Here is a 20,494-nt window from a genome sequence, read left to right as displayed (position 1 = left end):
AGGTATCACAAATAAATAAATAAATAAATAATAGTGATGGCTGCCAACGTGGACAGCTTTAAAAAGGGATTTGTCACCTTCATGAAAGATAAGGCTATCAGTGGCTGCTAGTCATGACTATATACTACCTCTGGTATTGGAGGCAGTATGCCTCTCAATACCAGTTATGGGGAAACATGAACAGGGTCGTACGTTTCACATGTCTGTTGTTTTGATGGTTGCTTCAAATGCATATATGGTGAAAGCCAGCACAGTGTAGTGGTTGGGGGGTTTGACTAGGACTTGGAAGACCCTGATTCAAATCCCCACACAGCTACGAAGATCATTGGGTGACTTTGGGCCAGTCACAGTCTCCTGGCTTAACCTACCTCACAGTGTTGTAATGCAGTAAAAGGGGAGGGGGCCAGGAATGCCACCCTGAGCCCCATGGAAGAAGGGTGGGACACACATGCAGTTGATACTGCATGAAGATTGCCACAGTCCCATAACTTGCCCAGGGCCACTTGGTCAGTCCAGTTGCACGGTAGGGTAGGAGTCCAAACTTCCCGGTTGTCAGTCACAAAAACTTGTCTTTCTAGAACCTTCAGAAACAGATGTCTTATGCATGAATAGTGAGAATATCAGCCTGAGCGAAGCCCTGGGCTGTTGAGTGTAAGTTCACCGACAGCTATTCTGTTCAGAAAAAACTGCCTCGCATAGAGGGAGAACCGCACAGGACATCTGCAATCAGATCTCCAGATACTTCAACTAACAAACAAAAACCTTTAAAATAGCTGCGAGCACTTTGATTTTGATCTAACAAGGAAATGTTCATTTAAGTAAGTGTGTCGGGGAGGAGGGAGCACATAAGCACCAAAGAGATTGGAGACATTGGGAACATGTCATCTGAATGCAGCTAGAGGTTCACATTAATGTTGAGAAGAAACTAACATGTCAAGCAACTTCCCCCATCCCTGGCCACTATGTATGTATGTATTTATTTATACATAATTACTTTTATACCGCATAATATCCTAAAACCAACCTATGTACATATGTATATGAGATTGCTCAGTCCTGGTCTCTCAAATGGGAATGATATTAAGAACACCATAAGAGCTCTCCAGGATCAGACCAAAGACCCATCTAGTTTAGCAGCCTATGTCTCCCAGTGGCTAACCAGATGCCCCAATGGGATGCCCACAAGCAGGACATGAGGGCAATAGTCTTCTCCAATTGTGTGTTGCCCAGCAACTGGTAATCAAAGGCTTACTGATACTGGTGGTAATACATAGCCATCATAATTAGTAGCCATTGATAGCCATATCCTCCACGAATTCATCTAATCCCTTTTTAAAGCTAGCCAAGCTGGTGGCCATCAATGCATCTTGTGGTAACAAGTTTCATATGTGCTGTGTGAAGAAGTACTTTGTCTGTCCTGAATCTCCCACTATTCAGCTTCATTGGATGACCCTGACTTCTGTAAAAGAGGGAGAAAAAAGTCTCTCTCTCCACTTTTTCCACACAATGCATAATTGTATACACTTCTAACTGATATTATATGTTCTTGTGAACCTGAATGTGAGGAAGGAAATAACAGTGAAGTGAGTTGTGTGTGTGTGTGTGGGGTGTGTGTGTAGGATTATAGCCATGTAAACCTCTACAAATGTCTTCATTGCTGAATGCTTCTCTTTGTTTTAAGGGTTTTGATGACATTGCTAAGTTTTGAGAGCCTCTGTCAAATAATCTTATGCGATGTCTTAATAGTTCCCAGAGAGGCTCGCCTGGTGCCTACGTTGTACTCTTTCCAGCACCAGGTGAAGACCTTATTTTCCCAGGCATTTTAGTTTTTCAGTTTCTATTGTTTTGAATCTGTATTTTAAATCTTTGCATTGCTGCTAAGTTTTATTTTGGTTTTACTTTTATACTGTAGTTTTAAAGTTTTAAACTTTTACATTGTATCACATTGTATTTTATGGTTTTAATTGTTGTGAACCACCCAGAGAGCTTCGGCTATTGGCCATATAGAAATGTAATTAATAAATAAACAAACATACTACTACTGGCTTGTCTTCATTATACATGTTTGTTTTTATACTGTACACTTCCTTACCCATAAATTTCCATTTGGCATTAAACCGCTGATCTTTTTCTTTCATCAGACCCGCTCTTTGCTGAGTGTGTTTGAAGAAGATGCAGGAACGCTTACAGAATACACCAACCAGTTACTTCAAGCAATGCAGCGAGTTTATGGGGCTCAGGTAAACAGTTTTCTTCTACGTGCATTGGGGGTCTTTCTTTATTTTAAATGACTTACTGTTTTATTGCATTTTCAGAACTGGTAATACAGAAAACAATAAACAGAGTCCCCCTTTCCTCTCCCACAAATAACAAAAGGAATTACAATTACCCTGCCTGGTTGCTCACTTTTTTTTGGTCCACGTAGCATTAATACCCCCCTACCCCCCAAAACAATATAATCTGAAGCAATTAGTACAAATATAAAGGTCTGTGTTTGGATGGTCATATCTTGGCTTTTAACCATGCATGCAGCCCCTTCATAGCAAGCTGTGATTAAACCAGGAAGCCTCTTAGCCGTTTCATCTGAACTGGAAAACACGTTTTGAAGTTGATTTAAGATCCTGGCTTGTTCCAAAGCTGGTGACCATAGTTTCCTCATGGCTCACGTGAAAGGAGGAGTGAAGGGGCTGCGTGTACAAGCAAAAGGTTTGTGCACATCTTGGCTTAATAAGCCAAGGTACAAGCATCCAGACATGGCCACAGTTTTGCACTTACTTGGCTAATCTAATTTCATAGCTTCAGTTCCCCAGTATTTCTTTCTTTCTTTCTTTCTTTCTTTCTTTCATTCATTCATTCATTCATTCATTCATTGCATTTAGAAAGGCTCTCACAGAGGCTTACAGATCAATACCAAAAAACGAGAGCTCCTGCCCTCAGGCTTACAATTTCAAAATACAAGATACAAAAGGAAAAAAGCGTGGGCAGGGAAAAGGAAACAAACTCAGGCATCAATTCGTAATATTATAAGTTTCTTATAATGACCTGCTGTAATACAGCCAGCTGTTTTTGTTCTTCTTATCGTAACCAGTGGAAATAGAAAATGCAAAGAGAAGAGGAACCAAAAATTGCTGGGGTCGCAGCTGAGCTGATGGAGTGGAGTCACCCTGCTTCCTATCTCCTCCTCCCCTATAGCCTGATATAATGGCTGCTGAATTATATTTCATGGAGAGGCAAAGCCTGATAAGCTGGCCTCTCAGCAGGACTGATGGTGGTTCCTCTTTTCTTTCCTGCTTCTGCTACAGCCCGATGGAATATGTGATTACTGGTCTCCAGTCTTCCATAAAACAATCTGATTTGTGTCTTCCCTGTTGAGCCCTTACTTGCTATGTTAATTTATCCATTGTTAATAAATCCCAAATTGTTTTTTTTCTTTCAAAGTATTGAAATTGAAATTTCTTTCAGAATTTTGATTGATGGACACAATTTGGTTGCTTTGTGGCTGGATCTACATTTTTATGTAATATGGGTACTGGGACCTCTTATGCTAGCGGAATACCTACTAGAGGCTTAATGTGGCCTGGTTCAGTAGCGTCGTTGTGCCCATGTGCTCCCTCTTCCATTCTCTCATGCACCATAATAACAAACTTGCATGGGCTGTTAAGCCACATTTTTCCATTGCATCCAATCCTGCTTTGAAATCCTTGTTTGTAGTCAAAGATTAAACCACAGTTTCCCAGTTTGGATTGCATGGGACACTGTGGCTTGGCAAACCGCAGATATTTTCCATTACTGCAAACAGCGGAAGAGGAATTGTGTGGGCACAGCTGTGGTATTATTATTCTGAGATCATTGCATCCAAACCAGGCCTGTGTCCACATTAGGTAAATACTCTTGGAGCCAAAGTAGATGTGATGGAGGAGATCTAACAATAGGATCACTTGCAGGGTTCTTCAAGTGTTTATAACAACTGCAGCTGGGCATGGATGTGGTTGCATCCATGGGTGGAAGTATGATACTTGTATGTCTTGCATTGTGGGGCAAATAGGAGCTTTGGGAAGGGATTTTTAATTGGGAAGATGACTTGGGGAGGGGAAGGTTTACCACCCCCTTTCCAGAGATGTGGTCCCAGGTTAAACTGCGGCCCCCGCTACAATTAATTCTTTAAAAATTGTGTGATAACCTATTCACATTACATCAACTTTGGTCCTTAGAGTTTCCAAGTTTCTGCTGTGAAGAATGTCCTAACTATTGTTGATCACTGTGTGTATGCATGTGTGTTCAGGAAGTTATTTGTAAGACCAGTGGGGCCATATGTCTTCATGTTGTGGAAGGGATTTCTGCTCCCATAAAGACAGACAGGCCTGAGAGAGTTGCTACAGCAGGGCTGCTGCACCTCAAGCCTGTGGGCCAAATCTAGCCCACCAGGTGTCCTAATTCGGCCCTCTGGGGTCCCCCAGATGGCTTTGCCCCCTTTCCCCTGACTGCCAATTGTTTGGTGGTTTCCCAGCTTTTGCATTGTTTTTTTTCCTGTTTTAAAAGGTTGAAATGTCTCTCTTAAAGCTTAGCTACTGGCAGTAAGAGCTTTAAGCTAAACGATGCTGGTGTTCTTTTTGGCCCTGCCCCCTTTTATCTTTGGCCCCGCCCACCACTGGAATGCAGCCCCTGAGAACTTCTCCAAAAGTGAATTAGGCCCTCGGGCTGAAAGAGGTTGAACACCCCTGTGCTACAGGAATAGTGACATGTCCAGCTGAACCTCTTAACCCCTCTTTTTCTTTTTCTGGAATCATGTATGTAGAAGTGTCAATACATTGAGGCCCAACCCCTGCAAGTCTTTAGATTTGGGCTACCTAACTTATAAGTAGATGTTGCATCACCTCCTATAAATGCCAGCTGTAATGTCTGGAGCTCAGCCCTTCATGGGACTCACCTTCCTGGCATTCTTGTTTGTTCGAACTCTTATTCCAAGGTGTGGCATTGTCATTGGAAGAAGTACCAGTTCACATGCTGGGAATTATGGATGTGCTTGGATGTTCATTTCAGTTTATAATTTCGTTAATGGTTAGGTGGGAGCAGTGGAGAAATCAAATTAATTGGCAGGCATGGAATCATATTGTGTGATAGCTTTGCTAATTATCAAAATTGCAGCATGGAGAGAATTTCATTTGCCTTTCTGGTCAGCTTTGTATGTATTTGGGGTATAAAAAATAGCTATGTTGAAATAACAGTTGCTGAAGTGACACTGTGGCTTTATAACTAAGGTGATCTTTCTCTTAACTGTAATCTTGTATCTGATTGTATCAAAGGTTATATATTGTTTAAAAACCAACTACCCAGGCTTTTGCCTGTACTAATGTGCTTGATCCTCCAAACATGGAACTGATTAAATCAGAGTCATCTTGAAAGAAGTTGGGGTAATTGTAGAGTAAGTGCAGCTACTCAGTAAGTCAGTTCAAGTAAGCTGCAGGCAGTAAAAGCCTGCTTTCAGAAATGAACAGGGTGGTTTATGTGTTGTAATTAAATTGTACTACATTTAACTCAAATCTGAATTTGAGCACCGGACATGACATTTTGACAGTCTTGGGCAAGAGAATTTCAACCTGGAGAATTTGCTGTTGATCTAAATGAAATCAGACTAAACTGAGTTGAAATGTTGACATTTAGCTCTGTTATAGTCACTTTGTATGCGCAAAGGTGCCCCCTGCATCTAGCTGCATAAGAAGGAAGCCTTTGTATGTGTAAGAGAGCAAAACGTATGTTGCAAATTGCCCTTGGAGCTCTACATTTGGGGATGCGTTTCACTCTGCAACACTTTTGCAAAGCAAAGACAATCAGTGATACCAAAATAAACTGTGGTTTTACAATGGCAGTCTTTGGAGGTCACAGAAAACCGTAATTTAACCATGGTTTATCATGACGGGAATGAGCTGCAGCAAGCCTCGGGCTCATGCACTCCCCATTTGCTCTCCTCCTCTGGTGCGGCCCCAAAGGAGGAGACTGGAAGCATTTGTTTCCATTTTTGATTAACTGAAGCTTGTTGTTTTCATCTGCTCTTGGCCAAGTGTAGTTATCTTAACTATGGTTTGGAACAAACTGGACATAGGCGAAGGGAGAGTGGGAGTGCGCAAGCCTGAAGCTCACTGAGGCTCAGTTAGAAAGTGACAAACCAGCTTCACAATCTATGGTTGAACTTGGCTTGTTTGGAAACTGACCAGAGTTTGTTTTAAACCACAATCTCTGGTTCATACCTAAGGACAAGACAACTTTCATGGAAAGTGAAACTAAACACTGGATTGTGTGTTTCTGAGGCTTCACTTTGGCTAGTTCAAGCTTGTGCACGTAGTGCTTAAATTTGGTTTAGCATTATGTGTGAACCAATGTATTGTTTCCTCCTTCATTTTCTTGCACTATTAAGTCATAGGCAAAAGGGGCGGGGGGAGAGAAAACCAGTTTAGCAACATTATTCCTCCATAGTGGCATTTTATTACCTTAATTTTGTCTCTCTGCGCATCCGCAATACAAATACCAGATAATTTTAAAAATCCATAAACACCATTCATACTTCTTGGTATTTAGGAGAGGGAGATCTAGCAATGTCTAGATTCCTCTAGGATATATTCAAATTTAAATTGCAACAAGGTATTAATTTATTATTAAAGCTAGGGTCTGTCCTTTCAAGAAAGAGACCCCATACATGGGTCTACTCAGTGTGTAGAATCTGCAACCTGTCCAGAGTTATTGGTGCTCATGAAGAATAATTGTATAGGATCTGAAAAGCAGGGGTATCAACTGCCCCCTCCACTATAGGGCCCATAATGACCAAAAATGAAAGAAGTAGCTTAGGCTGCCATCCTGTGCACACTTATCTGGAAGTAAATCCCATTGAACTCAGTGGAGCTTACTTCTGAGTAGGGATATACAGATTGTGTAAAATCTGTTCTGGTTTTTTTTGTGGATTGTCAGGTGCATTTCGTTCTGTCATCCACACCCTGATGGAATTGGATTTTTTTGTTTCTGAATTTACAAAAATTTGGTTTTGCGCATGTGCATTTGTGCAAACGCACACATGCAAAAATGTGCAAATTCCTCCAAAATATGCATTTTCATGCTTTAGCCTATGGGAGAAATGTACATTTTTGCTCAGGTTTGTTTTTTTTTTTGCCAATTTTTCTACAACAAAATTTGCACCAAATTCAGGAAAGTTAGAAAACTGGTCCGCAAGTCCGTGGAATCTGCCCAATGGGGAAAGCTGGTCCACTGCGGAATCCGCAGGTTGGATTCATGAACATCTGAACTCATTTGGATCTGTTGCAGATTTCTCCAACATCCCTACTTCTGAGTAGACCTGTATAGGATTGCACTTGAAATCTCCCAGACCAGTGGTACTTGACCAATTTGAGTGCTGATACCAGACACGTGCAGTCAGTTCACTCTGTCTTTAACTGAGTGTGATCTTTAATCCTGAGACATCTTTTCTCTTTGTAGAATGAAATGTGCCTGGCAACACAACAGCTCTCCAAGCAGCTCCTTGCATATGAAAAACAGGTACCTCTGATGCTCTGTCTGCATCCTGAGCTATTTCTTTGTTCGGTAGATTAGATAGTAGAGATGAAGAGCAGACATGCCCAGCGTTCTTCAGGCATTGGCTTAATTATGTTCGTAGAGATGCCAGTAGGAGCACCTTCCAATATCAGAAGCGTGGCGAATGATGAGCGCTTGTACTACTTGCTCAAGATGTTGCGCAAAGTTAGTAGGTGAAAATTCAAACCACCATGTTGCGCTTCGATCCTTTGTCTTTCTTACAGGAAGATCAACTCTCATCACAACGGTGTACTCTGAAGGGAGGGTGGGCGGTGGGGCGAGAGCCGTTGCATCTCCACCCTGTCGCCTTGAGTTCCCAGCAGGGAGGGACACTGCAAGACACCGAAAAGATCTGGAGTCCAGTCTTTCCCCTGGCATCAATGGAAGGTTTTTTCCTAAGGTTAAATGCAATGTGGAGGGGATTTTTGAGGAGAGCACAGGGAGGGTAGGGTTATCCTTTCCCTCCCCAGCTGTGATTCCCCTGGCAGATGAGCTTAGGAAAAAACAACCCTTCCCATTGGCACCAGAGGAAAAATTTCTCCACCTCAGCTTAATTGCTATGTGGGGTCGGGAGGAACATTGCAGTATTTAGGGAGGGTGGATTAATTCCTCCCTCCCCAACTTCAATCCTCCTTGAAAATTGCCCTTAAGCTGAGAAAAAAACCCTCTTATTATTGGCACCAATGGACCCTTGGGACTGTGGGAAATAGATTCGAGTCTGTAGGAAATCGATTCGGAGCTGTAGGAAATAGATTTGGGGCCAGGGCCCCAGGCTAGCAATGCCCAGGTTTCACAGGGGTGGGCAACCCAGTATCCCCAGATGTCTTGGACTACAATTCCCATAATCCCTTACCATTTTGCATGCTGGCTTGGCTGATGGGACCTGTAGTCCAAAATATTTGGAGGGCATATGGTTGCCTACCCCTCTACTAAGGAATGGTGAGTGCAGTTCTCCTTCTCCTTCCCCTGCACACTCAGTATCCCCAAGTGGAACACTTTGTTTTTTCTTCATAGCACTGAGTTTCAGACATTTACTAGAATGGGGAAAATAAATGGTTCATTGGGGTAGGGCAGAACCTGCCCATGGTCATTCCAGTGCCTGAAGCAAGAGAGAGCACCCCCCCAGCCCTTTCACCTGTGTCTGATATTGCAGCCTGTTTCACTTTGTCCCGTAGAACTCTATGGGAGCCACTGAAAACCCCCCAAGCCACTTATTCCTGTTTACCTTGCAGAATTTTGCTCTGGGTAAAGGAGATGAAGAAGTGATATCCACCCTTCAGTACTTTTCAAAGGTCGTGGATGAGGTAATCCTATTGCCAGTAACAGTTTTCGTAGATTTTATGTTTTCCCCTGTATATGTTCCTCTCACTGAAACTAGCTTCCTTGGGATTTCCAAAGAAGCTGGAGAAGGGAGAGCTGTTCATGCTTTATGCAGTCTCTTTAGAATGCCTTAGAAAACAGCTATTATTCAGCTACTGAAATGATGGACAGAAAAAGTGTTCTGAAGTGTCCTATTGTTTTATTCAGCAGACTCTGCGAAGAGTCGTGTGGCACCTTAAAAGACTGACAAATTTATTATGTCATAAGCTTGCATGGACTACAGTACAATTCATCAGAGGGTGTGTGTGTGTGTGTGTGTATATTATGTGTGCATGCATGTACAGTATATATTAGTCGTGTGTGTGTCGGCATATATGTATGCTGATACAGGATAACACTTAATGAATCGGCTGAAATGGATCCTATTCCATGAAAATGTATGCCATAATAAATCCGTTCATTGATAAGGTGCCAAAATGCTCCTGCTTTTTGTGGCCACAGTCTAATGTGGCTACTCTTCTGGAAGCTGCTAAACTTCTATTAATTCTAGATGACTTTAAAAAACTCTTTACGGACACACCAACAAGCATAACCTAAAATTTACAGTATTTAGAAATGGCTTCTTTAAACAGTTGCAGTTCTGTCCTTCTTGACTCAGAAGCATTTTATAGTTCACATCTTGGTCAGTGCACAAATTGAACGAAGCCTGTCTTAGGTCCCTGGAGTTTTTGCCTTGCATTTGTCTTCAAAATGCTTTCTTAGAACTCTGTTTTATTTACTTGTGGCATTTATATACCACTGACTATCATAAAATCTCTTAGCAGTTCATAATAACACATTTTGAACTGCATGCATTTATAATGCAATGTATTGGCCACTGGCCATACTGGCTGGGGATGATGGGAATTGTAGTCCATCACAATGGGAGGGTTGGGGAAGGCTGCTCCACTTTCTCATAAGAGCACTTCGTAGGAATCCATATTTGTCCTACTTCCTTATTTGAGTTAATTATAAGCTGGCTATAGGGGCTTATTTATTAAGAGGTTATTGTAGACCCTGGTTTTGAAAGCAAATGGCTTTTTCCAGTTTAAAAAAGTATTATTCTAATATGTACAAATACTGTTCTTTTTTTTTTTTAATATACTAAAGGGACAATCCTATGGCCCTAGACAGCATCTAAGGGGCCATAGGATAGCCTGGATTCCCCGATTCAGGGTCAGAGACGGTGCTCCAACGTTGGAGGAGGGAATCGGAGAACTGACTCCTTGCAGCAGGCATGGAAAGAACCATGCTGTCTGCCCTCCAAGGTTGGTGTTTTGGTGGGTGGGGAGGGGAGGAGATTGGAGAGGCCAGGATATGTGCTATCCTGGGCCTCTGCCAGCCTCCTTCCCTCCCCCTCTGAAGTGCCTTAGCTAGATGAGCTGAAAAGCCCATCCAGTGAGAAATGCAGGGTTTGAAGAGGGGGAGGCAAAGATACTTGCTCATAAGCCTCCAAGTTCAGGGGCTCACGATCATCAAGGGTGCAAGCGATAGGATTGCGCCCTAAATCTAGCTCCATAGACAAATGGAATTAGATGCTGTTGGTTTTGCCTAGTGTGGATTTGGGTGAGTGGGTAATGAAGTGATATTCGTCAGTTCTGATCAGCCCTTTGGGTGATGTGTTTTATTATAATAGCTGTTGCTAAAGATGGAGAACTAGGTCTGAGAGACAGGCCAAAGCGTAGCCTTTAGAGCAGCCTTCACCAACCTGGTGCTCTCCAGATGTGTTGGATTATACCTCCAATCATCCCCAGCCAGTGTGGCCAATGAGGTGGTGGGAGTTGTAGTCCAACACATCCGGAGGGCGCCAGGTTGTGGAAGGCTGCTTTAGAGTTTTCATGTCTAGGCATGAATTTGAACTCTGGCTCATGTCTGTCTTCCTGCCTGTTCCATTGAGCAACACTGGTTGACATCTCAAACACATGAGGATGAACTTCATGTTCCAGTCTTAGGAACGCTGAGATAGCTTCACTGCTTTCCTGCCTTTCAGCTTAACCTTCTGCATACTGATCTGGCCAAACAGCTGGCAGACACAATGGTTCTTCCCATCATCCAGTTTCGTGAAAAAGATCTTACAGGTAAATATTGGTTGGGTTCTTCTAGATTGGGGTGTTCCCCTGTTGTTACCTTTTCATTCTGCAGCTTCCCATAAGCACAAGTGGGACTTCTAAGTGCCATCCTGTGTGTTTACTTGGAAATAAGTCAGACAAACCTGGGAGACACATTGCAAGGGGCTGAGAATAAGAGGAAGTGGATCCTGGCTACACCTATAGCTTCTAGACTAGGGGTAGGCAACTTGTGGTCCTTCAGATGTTTTGGCCTAGAACTCCCCTCAGTCCTCACCATTGGTTATAGTGGCTAGGGCTGATGGGAATTGTAGGCCAAAAAAAGTTGCCTACTCGTGCTCTAGACAGTGATGCTATGGGATCTCCAGCTGCCCATTGCACAATGATGGATAAATGTTTTCAGCTGCCCAAGACACATACTGAAATATTATGAGGTGCAATATTATGGCCGTATTTTAACAGAACTTTCCCAGTGTTCTCCTGCTGTACCATAAAATCCCTAATTTACCTATCTGAGTGCAGCATCTTTGTCTTTTTTTTCAGCAAAGTTCCTGTATAAGGTTTTGGTACCAGGTTTTATACTGTTTTAGCAAGCACACATCTTTTCAGTTTGTTTGAAAATGAGCAAATATGGATAGGACTGCATTGAAGGGGAAGGGCCAGGGGCCTAGTGACCACCAGTCTAGGCTTGGCTACCAAATCCAGCTAAAATTTGTGGTCTCCTGCTGTCAGCTCAGTTGACAGACTCATTGCGTCAGTGAACCTCTTAAAGGGGAACAGGAATGCACATGCTCCTCTCTTGTGCGCGCGCACGCACACAATGCAATGTGTATGGCAAGAACTTTTATTTTGAAGGAGAAGGAAGATGTGATCCAGGCCTCCGTGTGGAACAGCTGCCTTACAGATGACATTGGCTGGGTTAACACAACACAACAAGCCTGAGTACAGTTTGAGCATGGGTTGTCGTTGAACTGTGGGTTGTTGCATTGTGTGAACCCAGCTGCACTAACAAAGCATCGTTTGTTAACCATGAACAACCCGCAAAGAGAACCCATGGTTGGTTGTTAGGTTGTGAACTGTGGGTTGTTCATGGCTAACAAACCATAGTTAGTTAGCATGGCTGGGTTGATGCAACGCAACAATCCACAGTTCAATGACAACCCATACTCAACCCGTATTCTGGCTTGTTGTACTGTGTGAACCAGGTCGTTATCTGTGTTGGCTTTACCCAGCCTGGTGTCCGTCAGGTGTTTTGGACTATAATTTCCATCAGCCCCAACAAGCGTGTTCAATTGTCAGGAATGATGGAAGTTGTAGTCCAAAACTTCTGGAGGTCACCAATTTGGGGAAGGCTGATCTATGTGGTAGAAAGGAAGGGCTTTCTTCCACCTTTCAAAGAGGATTGCCAGATCACTAAGTGTATGCACCAGATCAAAACGTTTTTATTTGCCCACGTATTTCAAGAGATTGGTTAGTCTGCTCTATTGTTTTAGCTGCCTCTAAGCTGTTTTATCATAGAGGTTTTGTTGTATTTTAGTTTTGATGTCATTAGTTTTAGTCACTCCCTTTGTACACCGCCCTGATATCTGTGTGGATGAAGGCTGATTTTAAAATATTTGTAATAAATAAATAGTTCTTCATGTGACTTTCTCAGTGATTCCCCTGATCATGTTTCTGCTACTGTTGAGTAAACTCAGCATGGAACATGAACTCGTGTCATTTTGGTGGGCGGATTAAGGATCATATTTGGAGAGAAATTTAGGCAAAGAAAACTCATATTTACAAAGTAAAATAGTTCACTGGAATTTGAAAGGACGGTTACTGTGAACGATCAGATGTGCTGATTAATCTTTGAACATTCACAGTACCCTTCCTTTCAAATTTCCCTGGACAAACTTTTCAGATTCTTTACCCTAATGCACAAACTGGCTTCTGTGTTTTTTTTCTTCCCAATAGAAGTAAGCACTTTAAAGGATCTCTTCAGCCTTGCAAGCAACGGTATGTTTCACATTTTTGTCTTGTTTGAGTGGAATTCACCTCTGCATGAATTGTGATGCTAAAGTGTGCCTTTGATGCTTGCAGAACATGATGTCTCCATGGCAAGGTACAGCAGACTTCCCAAAAAAAGAGAGAACGAAAAGGTAAAAGGTTTCCTATGTTGGCTTATTGGACCATATTTCTCAGCAGCAACACTTTTGTGTTAGTATGGCGCCATATTACTTTGTGGGGTCAGGGGGTGGAGGGGGGAAATGCATGGCTGTTTTATATGTACATGCAAATAAAAATATGGCGGTGATGAACATCTTAGAAATACAGTGGTGATGAATGGCTTTGATATGTCTGCTACATGCTGGGTGCAATTCTGAGAGGGGTGCACTGCCCAGGCAGTTATTAACACCCAAGTCCCATCAAAATTACTGGGACTTAGATGCTAAAATGCTCACTAAAGCCCCAATGATCTCAATGGGTCTCTAGTGTCATTTAACTGCCCAGGCATTGCACGGTTGAGCCTGTTTTGGGGGGCCTGTCTGCTGGCCCTTTGATGTTCTTTACAAACAGTCTTCTTTTTAAAATTTAGCTAAAGGCAGAAGTGGCAAAAGAGGTGGCCAATGCCCGGAGGAAGCAGCATCTCTCCTCATTGCAGTATTACTGTGCCTTGAACGCTTTACAGTACCGTAAGAGAATCGCCATGCTGGAGCCCATGCTAGGATACACACGCTCTCAGGTTTGTATCCTATGCACAGTACCACTTTGCAGCATCTCCAGGTAGGGCTAGGAAAGACCCCTGCCTGAAACCCTGGAGAGCTGCTGCCAGTCAGTGTCGACAATACTGGGCTAGATGGACCAAGGGTTTGACTCAGGATAAGGCCTATCTTTCCTATCGTTCTTACCATGGGAACAGCAAGTGTGTCCCGTAAAGCAAAACTCTCATTCGTTGTAGGTTAGCTTGGGTCCAAGGTAGCCATGGAATGAAGTGTTACTCGATCAGAATGGTTGGCAGGGCACTGCTTGACCCACCAGACCAGATCTGCTTCCTTTTTAGCCTCCTTTCTCCTTCCAGGGATTGTCAGTAGTCCTCGTTTCAGGGTGACCGAATAATTTGATTGGGTGACAGTGAAAAAAAAGTAACAATTGCAATTTGGGTCAGTTTTGTCACTTCCAAGCCCTGATTTGAAAACGTTGGTGACCATTCCAGGATTTGGACATGTTCAGTGACTGAGTGCTAAGGTAGCCCCTTGATATTCCAGTCGCTTTGCGCCCAAAGCATATCCAGTATTCTCAGAATATTTTAGCTGTTTCACACCACATGAGCCAAATACTAATATGTGTCGATGAGGACACTCTTTTGGAAGACTACAAAGCCAGTTGAGCAGTGTGACTTTGAGAAAAACACATGTGTGAAAACATTCAGAGCTTTTAATTGAAGTGAGCGATATTGAAGGAACAGAGGTACAAAGACAACCTCTTGGAGTGATTTCCCCCCCATGGAAATCCACTGTACTTTGTCATGGATGCCAAATTCAAAACACTCCTCACTTTCTGGTTTGTTTACATGTTGTGGCTATAACCTTTTAACACTGCATTATTGGAAAACAAGTTGGTTGTGACTGAGGGTGGCACATCAGAGCAGCAGAGGACTGAAGGGTGCTGGGAGTGGTCTTGTCCCTCTGGCTTTGGGTCCACCTTCCTTCACTCTCTGCTGTTTCTGAGTAACACAAATAGCACAGTCGCTCTCAGAAGGAAAACCTGTTTGCTGCTTTCTTGGGCAGTTGCTTAGCCAGTGTTAGAATGAGAAGTAATGGAAGATTTAATTTTAGGCCTTAATTATTTATCCTAGGCACTAATAGTGAACTCATTCTCTGAGTGCAGATTCTTATGTAGCCAAAAGTGTCACCATCCATGCATAAGATGGCAGGTATCAGCAGGCTTGGAAGAACCCCAAGGTTTGCAGAAGTACCAAAAATGTTGGGGGGAAAAGCCCAAAGGAAGGGACCCAAGAACAGTCCAGTGAGAAATGAGAACGCTCAGTGAACACAGAATGGTGACTGACGTATGGGGAAAAGGAATGGAATGGAATGGAATATGCTGGAAGAGGGCTTGGCTAGCTGGCACTCTGAAGAATTTTGTTGCAGGTTCCACTTATTTTACTCTATTTCTAAAAGTTAGATCCTGCTTTCTAGCCAGCGGCTCTGTGACTCCCAGTACTCAACACCACCTCCCCCCCCCCCCCGCAAAGTTACTGTAAGCTAAGTCTTTCTTCAGAGGTACTACTTGGGATCCATTTTTATATTTTTCAGATTAAATTTTTTAAGAAGGGAGCTGAGATGTTTTCCAAAAAAATGGACAGCTTTTTATCTTCTGTTTCAAACATGGTTCAAAGGTAACAGCTCATTCTGACTTGCATTTTTTGTTTTGTGCTTTTGTCACTGCTGCTGCTTATGTGTGTATGTGTGTGTGGGAGAGAGCTTATTAATCCCGACAGTCGCGGATGCAACCTGAAACCATCACAGCCCCTGGCAGAGTCTAATATTAATGTCTATAACCTCTTCCCACATTCCATCTTAAGACTATGACCATATAGACTATGTGACTTCAACACTGTCAGCCTTTTCCCCCTTCTCTTCCTCCCCCTGCCAACCTGTGTTTTGTAACATCTTGTCTAATGAGGCGATCTGGAGATTTCAAAAGCTTGCACAATATTTTGAGTTAGCCTAATAAAGGTATTGCCCTAAAATGAATATTGTCATACCTCTTGTTATTCATTTAGTACATTTCTGTACCGCCCAATAGCCAAAGCTCTCCTTTTATCCACAGGAGTGTGTTCAGGAGACCACGGTTTGCCTGGAAGCAATGTCCTAAGCATTGGGGATGTTGGGTGGAGTCTCACCCCAGCGCCCTCCCTGTCATCATTCTCCACTTGGCACCCAGGGTTCCTACTTGCTCTTTGTCAGGGATGGAGTAGGACAGTGAAAAACGCATCCGGCCTCCTCCTAAAAAGTTTGAGACACTGCTGTTGACCAGTGCTGGCTAAGTGCATGCTGGGAAACTGAGCATAGTCCTATGGAAAACCGACACAGTCTTGACTCCACAGATTTTGAAAGTAGTTGCTTTTTCTCCTAGTGCAGTTCTGTAGAACCTCAAACGTTTTAAAATGTAACCTGACACTAACGAAGCTCAGCTGGAACTGAATCGCAACATAACACACAGCAACAGCATTTTCTGCAAAGCATTGCCAGCATTTCCCAGGTACCTGGGTTGGAACTATGATAAATCCAGAAAATCCAGCTGTATGTGCTGTACCTAGAAAACGCAAAAGATAATTGGAAATACTAGCGCTCAAAATACTTCAAAACACTCTCTTAAATTTCTTCCTGTTTCATTCCAGGATAAATATTTAAATTTTATAAACTTACAAACCTCATTTAAAAAGTATCACTACTATAGTTGTGCCCCACATTTGTAGGATTGCTTTGACTTTGTGTCTTGGATATTTTTCTTGCAGTGTACAGGAAGAATTGGACACTGAGGCTGAAGCAATGCGGGTGTCTCAGCAAGATCTGCTTTCAGTTGGTGAATCAGTGTATACGCCTGATTATGATGCGGCCACACCTCTTATCAACAGAAACCTCATTCAGAAGGCTGGGTATCTGAACCTGAGGAAGTAAGGAAGGTGTCCATGAACTTGTCTTGCTTAGCTTGATAGATCAGTTTAGTAAACTTAGCTAGTTTCTGGATTTTCCAGACTCTTGTCTGGTGCTGAATGTGTACACAACATGCCTAAGAGAAAAAAAGAGATGTGTCAAATCAGGGATAGGCGACATGGAATCTGTGAGTCCCAGTGCACCCTGAGACACGTTTCTTGGTGGTCACTGAGGTGCCCTACCCATCCCAGTTTTTATTTTATTATATTTTTAGATAACAAAGTTTCTTACAGGCAGCTGGGACTTAGAATCATAGAATCGTAGGGTTGGAAGGGGCCTACAAGGCCATCGAGTCCAACCCCCTGCTCAATGCAGGAATCCAAGTCAGAGAATCCCTGACAGATGGCTGTCCAGCCTCGTCTTGAATGCCTCCAGTGTGGGAGAGCCCACCACCTCCCTAGGTAATTAGTTCCATTGTCGTACTGCTCTAACAGTCAGGAAGTTTTTCCTGATGTTCAGCCAGAATCCGGCTTCCTGTCACTTGAGCCCATTATTCCGTGTCCTGCACTCCAAGATGATCGAGAAGAGATCCTGGCCTTCCTCTCTGTGACAGCCTTTCAAGTACTTGACGAGTGCGATCATATCTCCCCTCAGTCTTCTCTTCTCAAGGCTAAACATGCCCAGTTCTTTCAGTCTCTCTTCATCGGGCTTTGTTTCCAGTCCCCTGATCATCTTCGTTGCCCTCCTCTGATCCCTCTCCAGTTTGTCTGCATCCTTCTTAAAGTGATGCACCAGCCCAGAACTGGACACAGCACTCCAGATGAGGCCTAACCAGTGCTGAGTACTGGTGACTTCTTCAAAGCAAAGTGAGGGCCTCTAGCTGCTCTCATCTGCCTTTCCCATGAATGTCTCTCAGCCATAAGTGGGGATCCGAGACATTCTTAGGAAATGAAGATGGCAGCTGGCTACAAGCAGAAGGGTTTGTCTGCAGCACACCCATTTTGTGTTAGTGCCCAGCACAATTTCTCAAATTGCTGAATGTGCCCTGATGTAACGGAACTTCTGACATTGCTTTAAATCTTCAAGGTTGATATTACAATGTTTCCTGTACTGCGGAAAAATGCATTAGCATTGACAAAACAGTATCTAGGATCCAAGCTGTGCTGAGGTTGAGTAGAAAAACACTTGTGGTGGGTGTACATAACCAAGGCAGAGCAAATGCCCATCCATGGGGAAAGTTTGCTGCCACAATGGGCGCACTTGCAAAACGGGGCCTGAAGGGCTTAAGCCCTCAGGCGATCATGAGCAAATGAACATAAAATAAAAGAAAAATACACGGAAGTTAGAGGAAAAAATGAGAGAACAGCAAGAGAAGAGAGAAGGTTTATTTTCATTTTTTGCCTCAGCTAGTTCTAGTTTCCTTCAGGAAATAGCAAACAGACGGAGAATGTTCCCAACGAGGCTGCCACAGTGGTGGTCGAAAGTGAACTGAGGGAATAGGCGGGAACCTGCTAGGGACGTGTCCACTGGGACAGCGGGGGAGGGTTCCCGCCAAGAGTTCCTCAGCTAGAAAGTTCCCGACTGAAGCTCCGTGCAGGCCGGAGCCCATATGTGTGATGCACAGAGACTGTTCTTGGTTCTTCACCTCCTTCTGTATCTTGCAGTACTGGATTGCATACCACTCTGGAGGGTCTACCAACCATCATGAGCACCTTTTGTAGGGCGGGTGGGGCAGACTTAAGGGTCTGTCACAGCAAGCGGGGCTGGAAATAACCAGCGTTGTGGCTGTTTGGATCCCAGCCTATGGTTAACGCTCACTGGGGCACCGATTATCCTGCATCAGCATGTTTGATAGTCAGATGATTGCGAGCTCCTTAGCGTTGAATACACGTGATAGGGGTCTTAAGGGTAAGGCCTAGTGAAAAGTGCAACAGCCCAATCTGCTAACCCAGCCTTCCCCAACCTGGTGCCCTTCAGATGTGTTGGACTACAATTCCCATCAACCCCAGCCACCATGGCCATCTGGAGGGCACCTGGTTGGGGAAGGCTGTGTTAACCATATTTAGGGTGCAATCCTATGCATGTTTAGACAGAAAAAAGTCCTACAACTCCCAGCATTCCCCAGCCAACATGCGTAGGATTGAGCCCTTAGTGACTGTACAGCTGTGACGATGGAACAGTGGAGACTAACGGGGGCTGCCATTATGCTGTGCTTCTTATCTAGCTGACTCCTGCTGTAAGACAGAATGCAGAGCTAGATGGATTGTGACCATTTCACATCCTTAAGGTGCATTTCCTCGACAAGGGTTCCATTTTCAGAAGCGTCCCTTTCCCCTCCAAATCATGCTTCAAGCCCAAACTATAACAACCCCAAACCAGTAGAAAGCCAGAGAATCTCAACAGGAAATGTCCTACTTTGCCTGAATCCTTCAGGATGGCACACTTCTTGACACTTCTGTTTTAAAATAACGTAGAGAAGATGATTATTTTATCTCTTTATAACACTTCTTGAATCCGTTTTCTGCCTAACAGGTGTCAACAGCCATAGGAAGGTAGGCGTTGGCCTTATACCAACTGAGATGATTTGTCCATCTAGCCTAATATTGTCTGCTCTGAACCTATTTGGAGGTTAGGGTTCAGTACCTTGGATAGCTCCTTTAGAGTTCTGGCTGGTTCTGACCGAAACCCAGAATGGAAGCACAGCCCCACTGAAATTGGCCACCAGCCTCCACTGACTCAGACTGTTAGTGGCTGTCCCGGGTTTCAGGCAAGATTCTTTCCTCGTTCTACCTGGAGAAGCCGGGGATTGAACCTGGCACCTTCTGCATGCCAAGCGTGTGTTCCACCTCTGATCTGCGGCCCCTCCCCCAAATGTGCAGTCAAGCAATGTCATTAAACCAAATAGCTGAAAGAGAATAAAAGCAAGAACAAGTTGATATGATATCTCCTGTCCTGTAGTATAATAAAGGGGTGTGTGTGTGTGTGTGTGTGTGGAGGGGATGAATTGACATTGGATGCCCAATTCCTTTATCCCAAAAGGGTTATTTCATTGGTGATGGAGAAGTGAAACATGTTATCTGGTGGTGACGACTGAGACAGATCCTGACTGTGACTTAGAGGCAGTCTGACTATGTATTGTCGGGAATGAATCTGAGCATGTGGAGATGTCTAGCAGCTCAGATTCAGAATGAGAACAGCCAGAACAGGGGGAGGCACCCTCCCTAGTGAGCCCAGATATGGCAAGGCTTTCTTCACAAGGCCTTGACACACAGATGGCTCAGCCTGAACAGCCCTCCCTTTCCTCCTTCATGAGAACCTAAGTTTCGGGGGAGGAGGAGAATGAGGGGTGTGACTTGAGGGATGCTAGGGTCCATCGCAGGAAAAGTTAAGAGGCGGAGCTCAGGGGCATCCCTGCAAAGCTAGTCTGGCCAAGAAGTTCTTGCCCAGACTGCTGGCAACTTCTCTGACTTCCACTTCAGCTCCTCTATTGATATAAGTAATTGTGTGGATTAGCTGTTGTCATTGCAGTCTGAGAGTTTCCTAGAATTTGCATTTGTAAGGAAGCTAGTCCTTAACTAATAAAGTAGTAAGCCTGAAGCCTGGTATCCTGGAGCGTGTTGATTGCGAAAGGGGAGGTCGAAGGATTGTAACATGTATACCAGTTGATTCATTCATATATCACATTTCTATACTGCCCCATACCCGAAGCTCTCTGGGCAGTTCACAAAAATTAAGAACCATTAAAATACGTTATATAAAATATAGAACCATTCATAATAACATATAACAAATAACACATACAACAACATATATCTAAAACAATCATCCAGAGACAATCAAGAGACTCAT

At 43.6% G+C, this 20,494-nt stretch overlaps 1 protein-coding gene across 2 annotated transcripts in view; it reads left to right on the top strand.

Moving 5' to 3' along the window:
• Positions 1-20,494, top strand: part of APPL2 (adaptor protein, phosphotyrosine interacting with PH domain and leucine zipper 2) — a 43,555-nt gene that overhangs the window by 8,292 nt on the left and 14,769 nt on the right. For both annotated transcript variants that reach the window (XM_084809658.1, XM_084809659.1), the window contains exons 2-10: positions 2,142-2,240; positions 7,483-7,542; positions 8,811-8,882; positions 10,928-11,015; positions 12,960-13,001; positions 13,086-13,144; positions 13,582-13,728; positions 15,302-15,384; positions 16,507-16,665. In XM_084809658.1, the coding sequence (XP_084665784.1) occupies positions 2,142-2,240; positions 7,483-7,542; positions 8,811-8,882; positions 10,928-11,015; positions 12,960-13,001; positions 13,086-13,144; positions 13,582-13,728; positions 15,302-15,384; positions 16,507-16,665 (809 nt within the window). The remainder of the gene's footprint in view (positions 1-2,141; positions 2,241-7,482; positions 7,543-8,810; positions 8,883-10,927; positions 11,016-12,959; positions 13,002-13,085; positions 13,145-13,581; positions 13,729-15,301; positions 15,385-16,506; positions 16,666-20,494) is intronic.

Source organism: Heloderma suspectum, chromosome 7, assembly GCF_057233095.1.
Source record: "Heloderma suspectum isolate Gila_16-S chromosome 7, 16-S_ref, whole genome shotgun sequence".
NCBI lineage: Eukaryota > Metazoa > Chordata > Lepidosauria > Squamata > Helodermatidae > Heloderma > Heloderma suspectum.
Note: the sequence above shows the minus strand (reverse complement) of the source record. Positions and strands in the feature narration are given on the sequence as shown.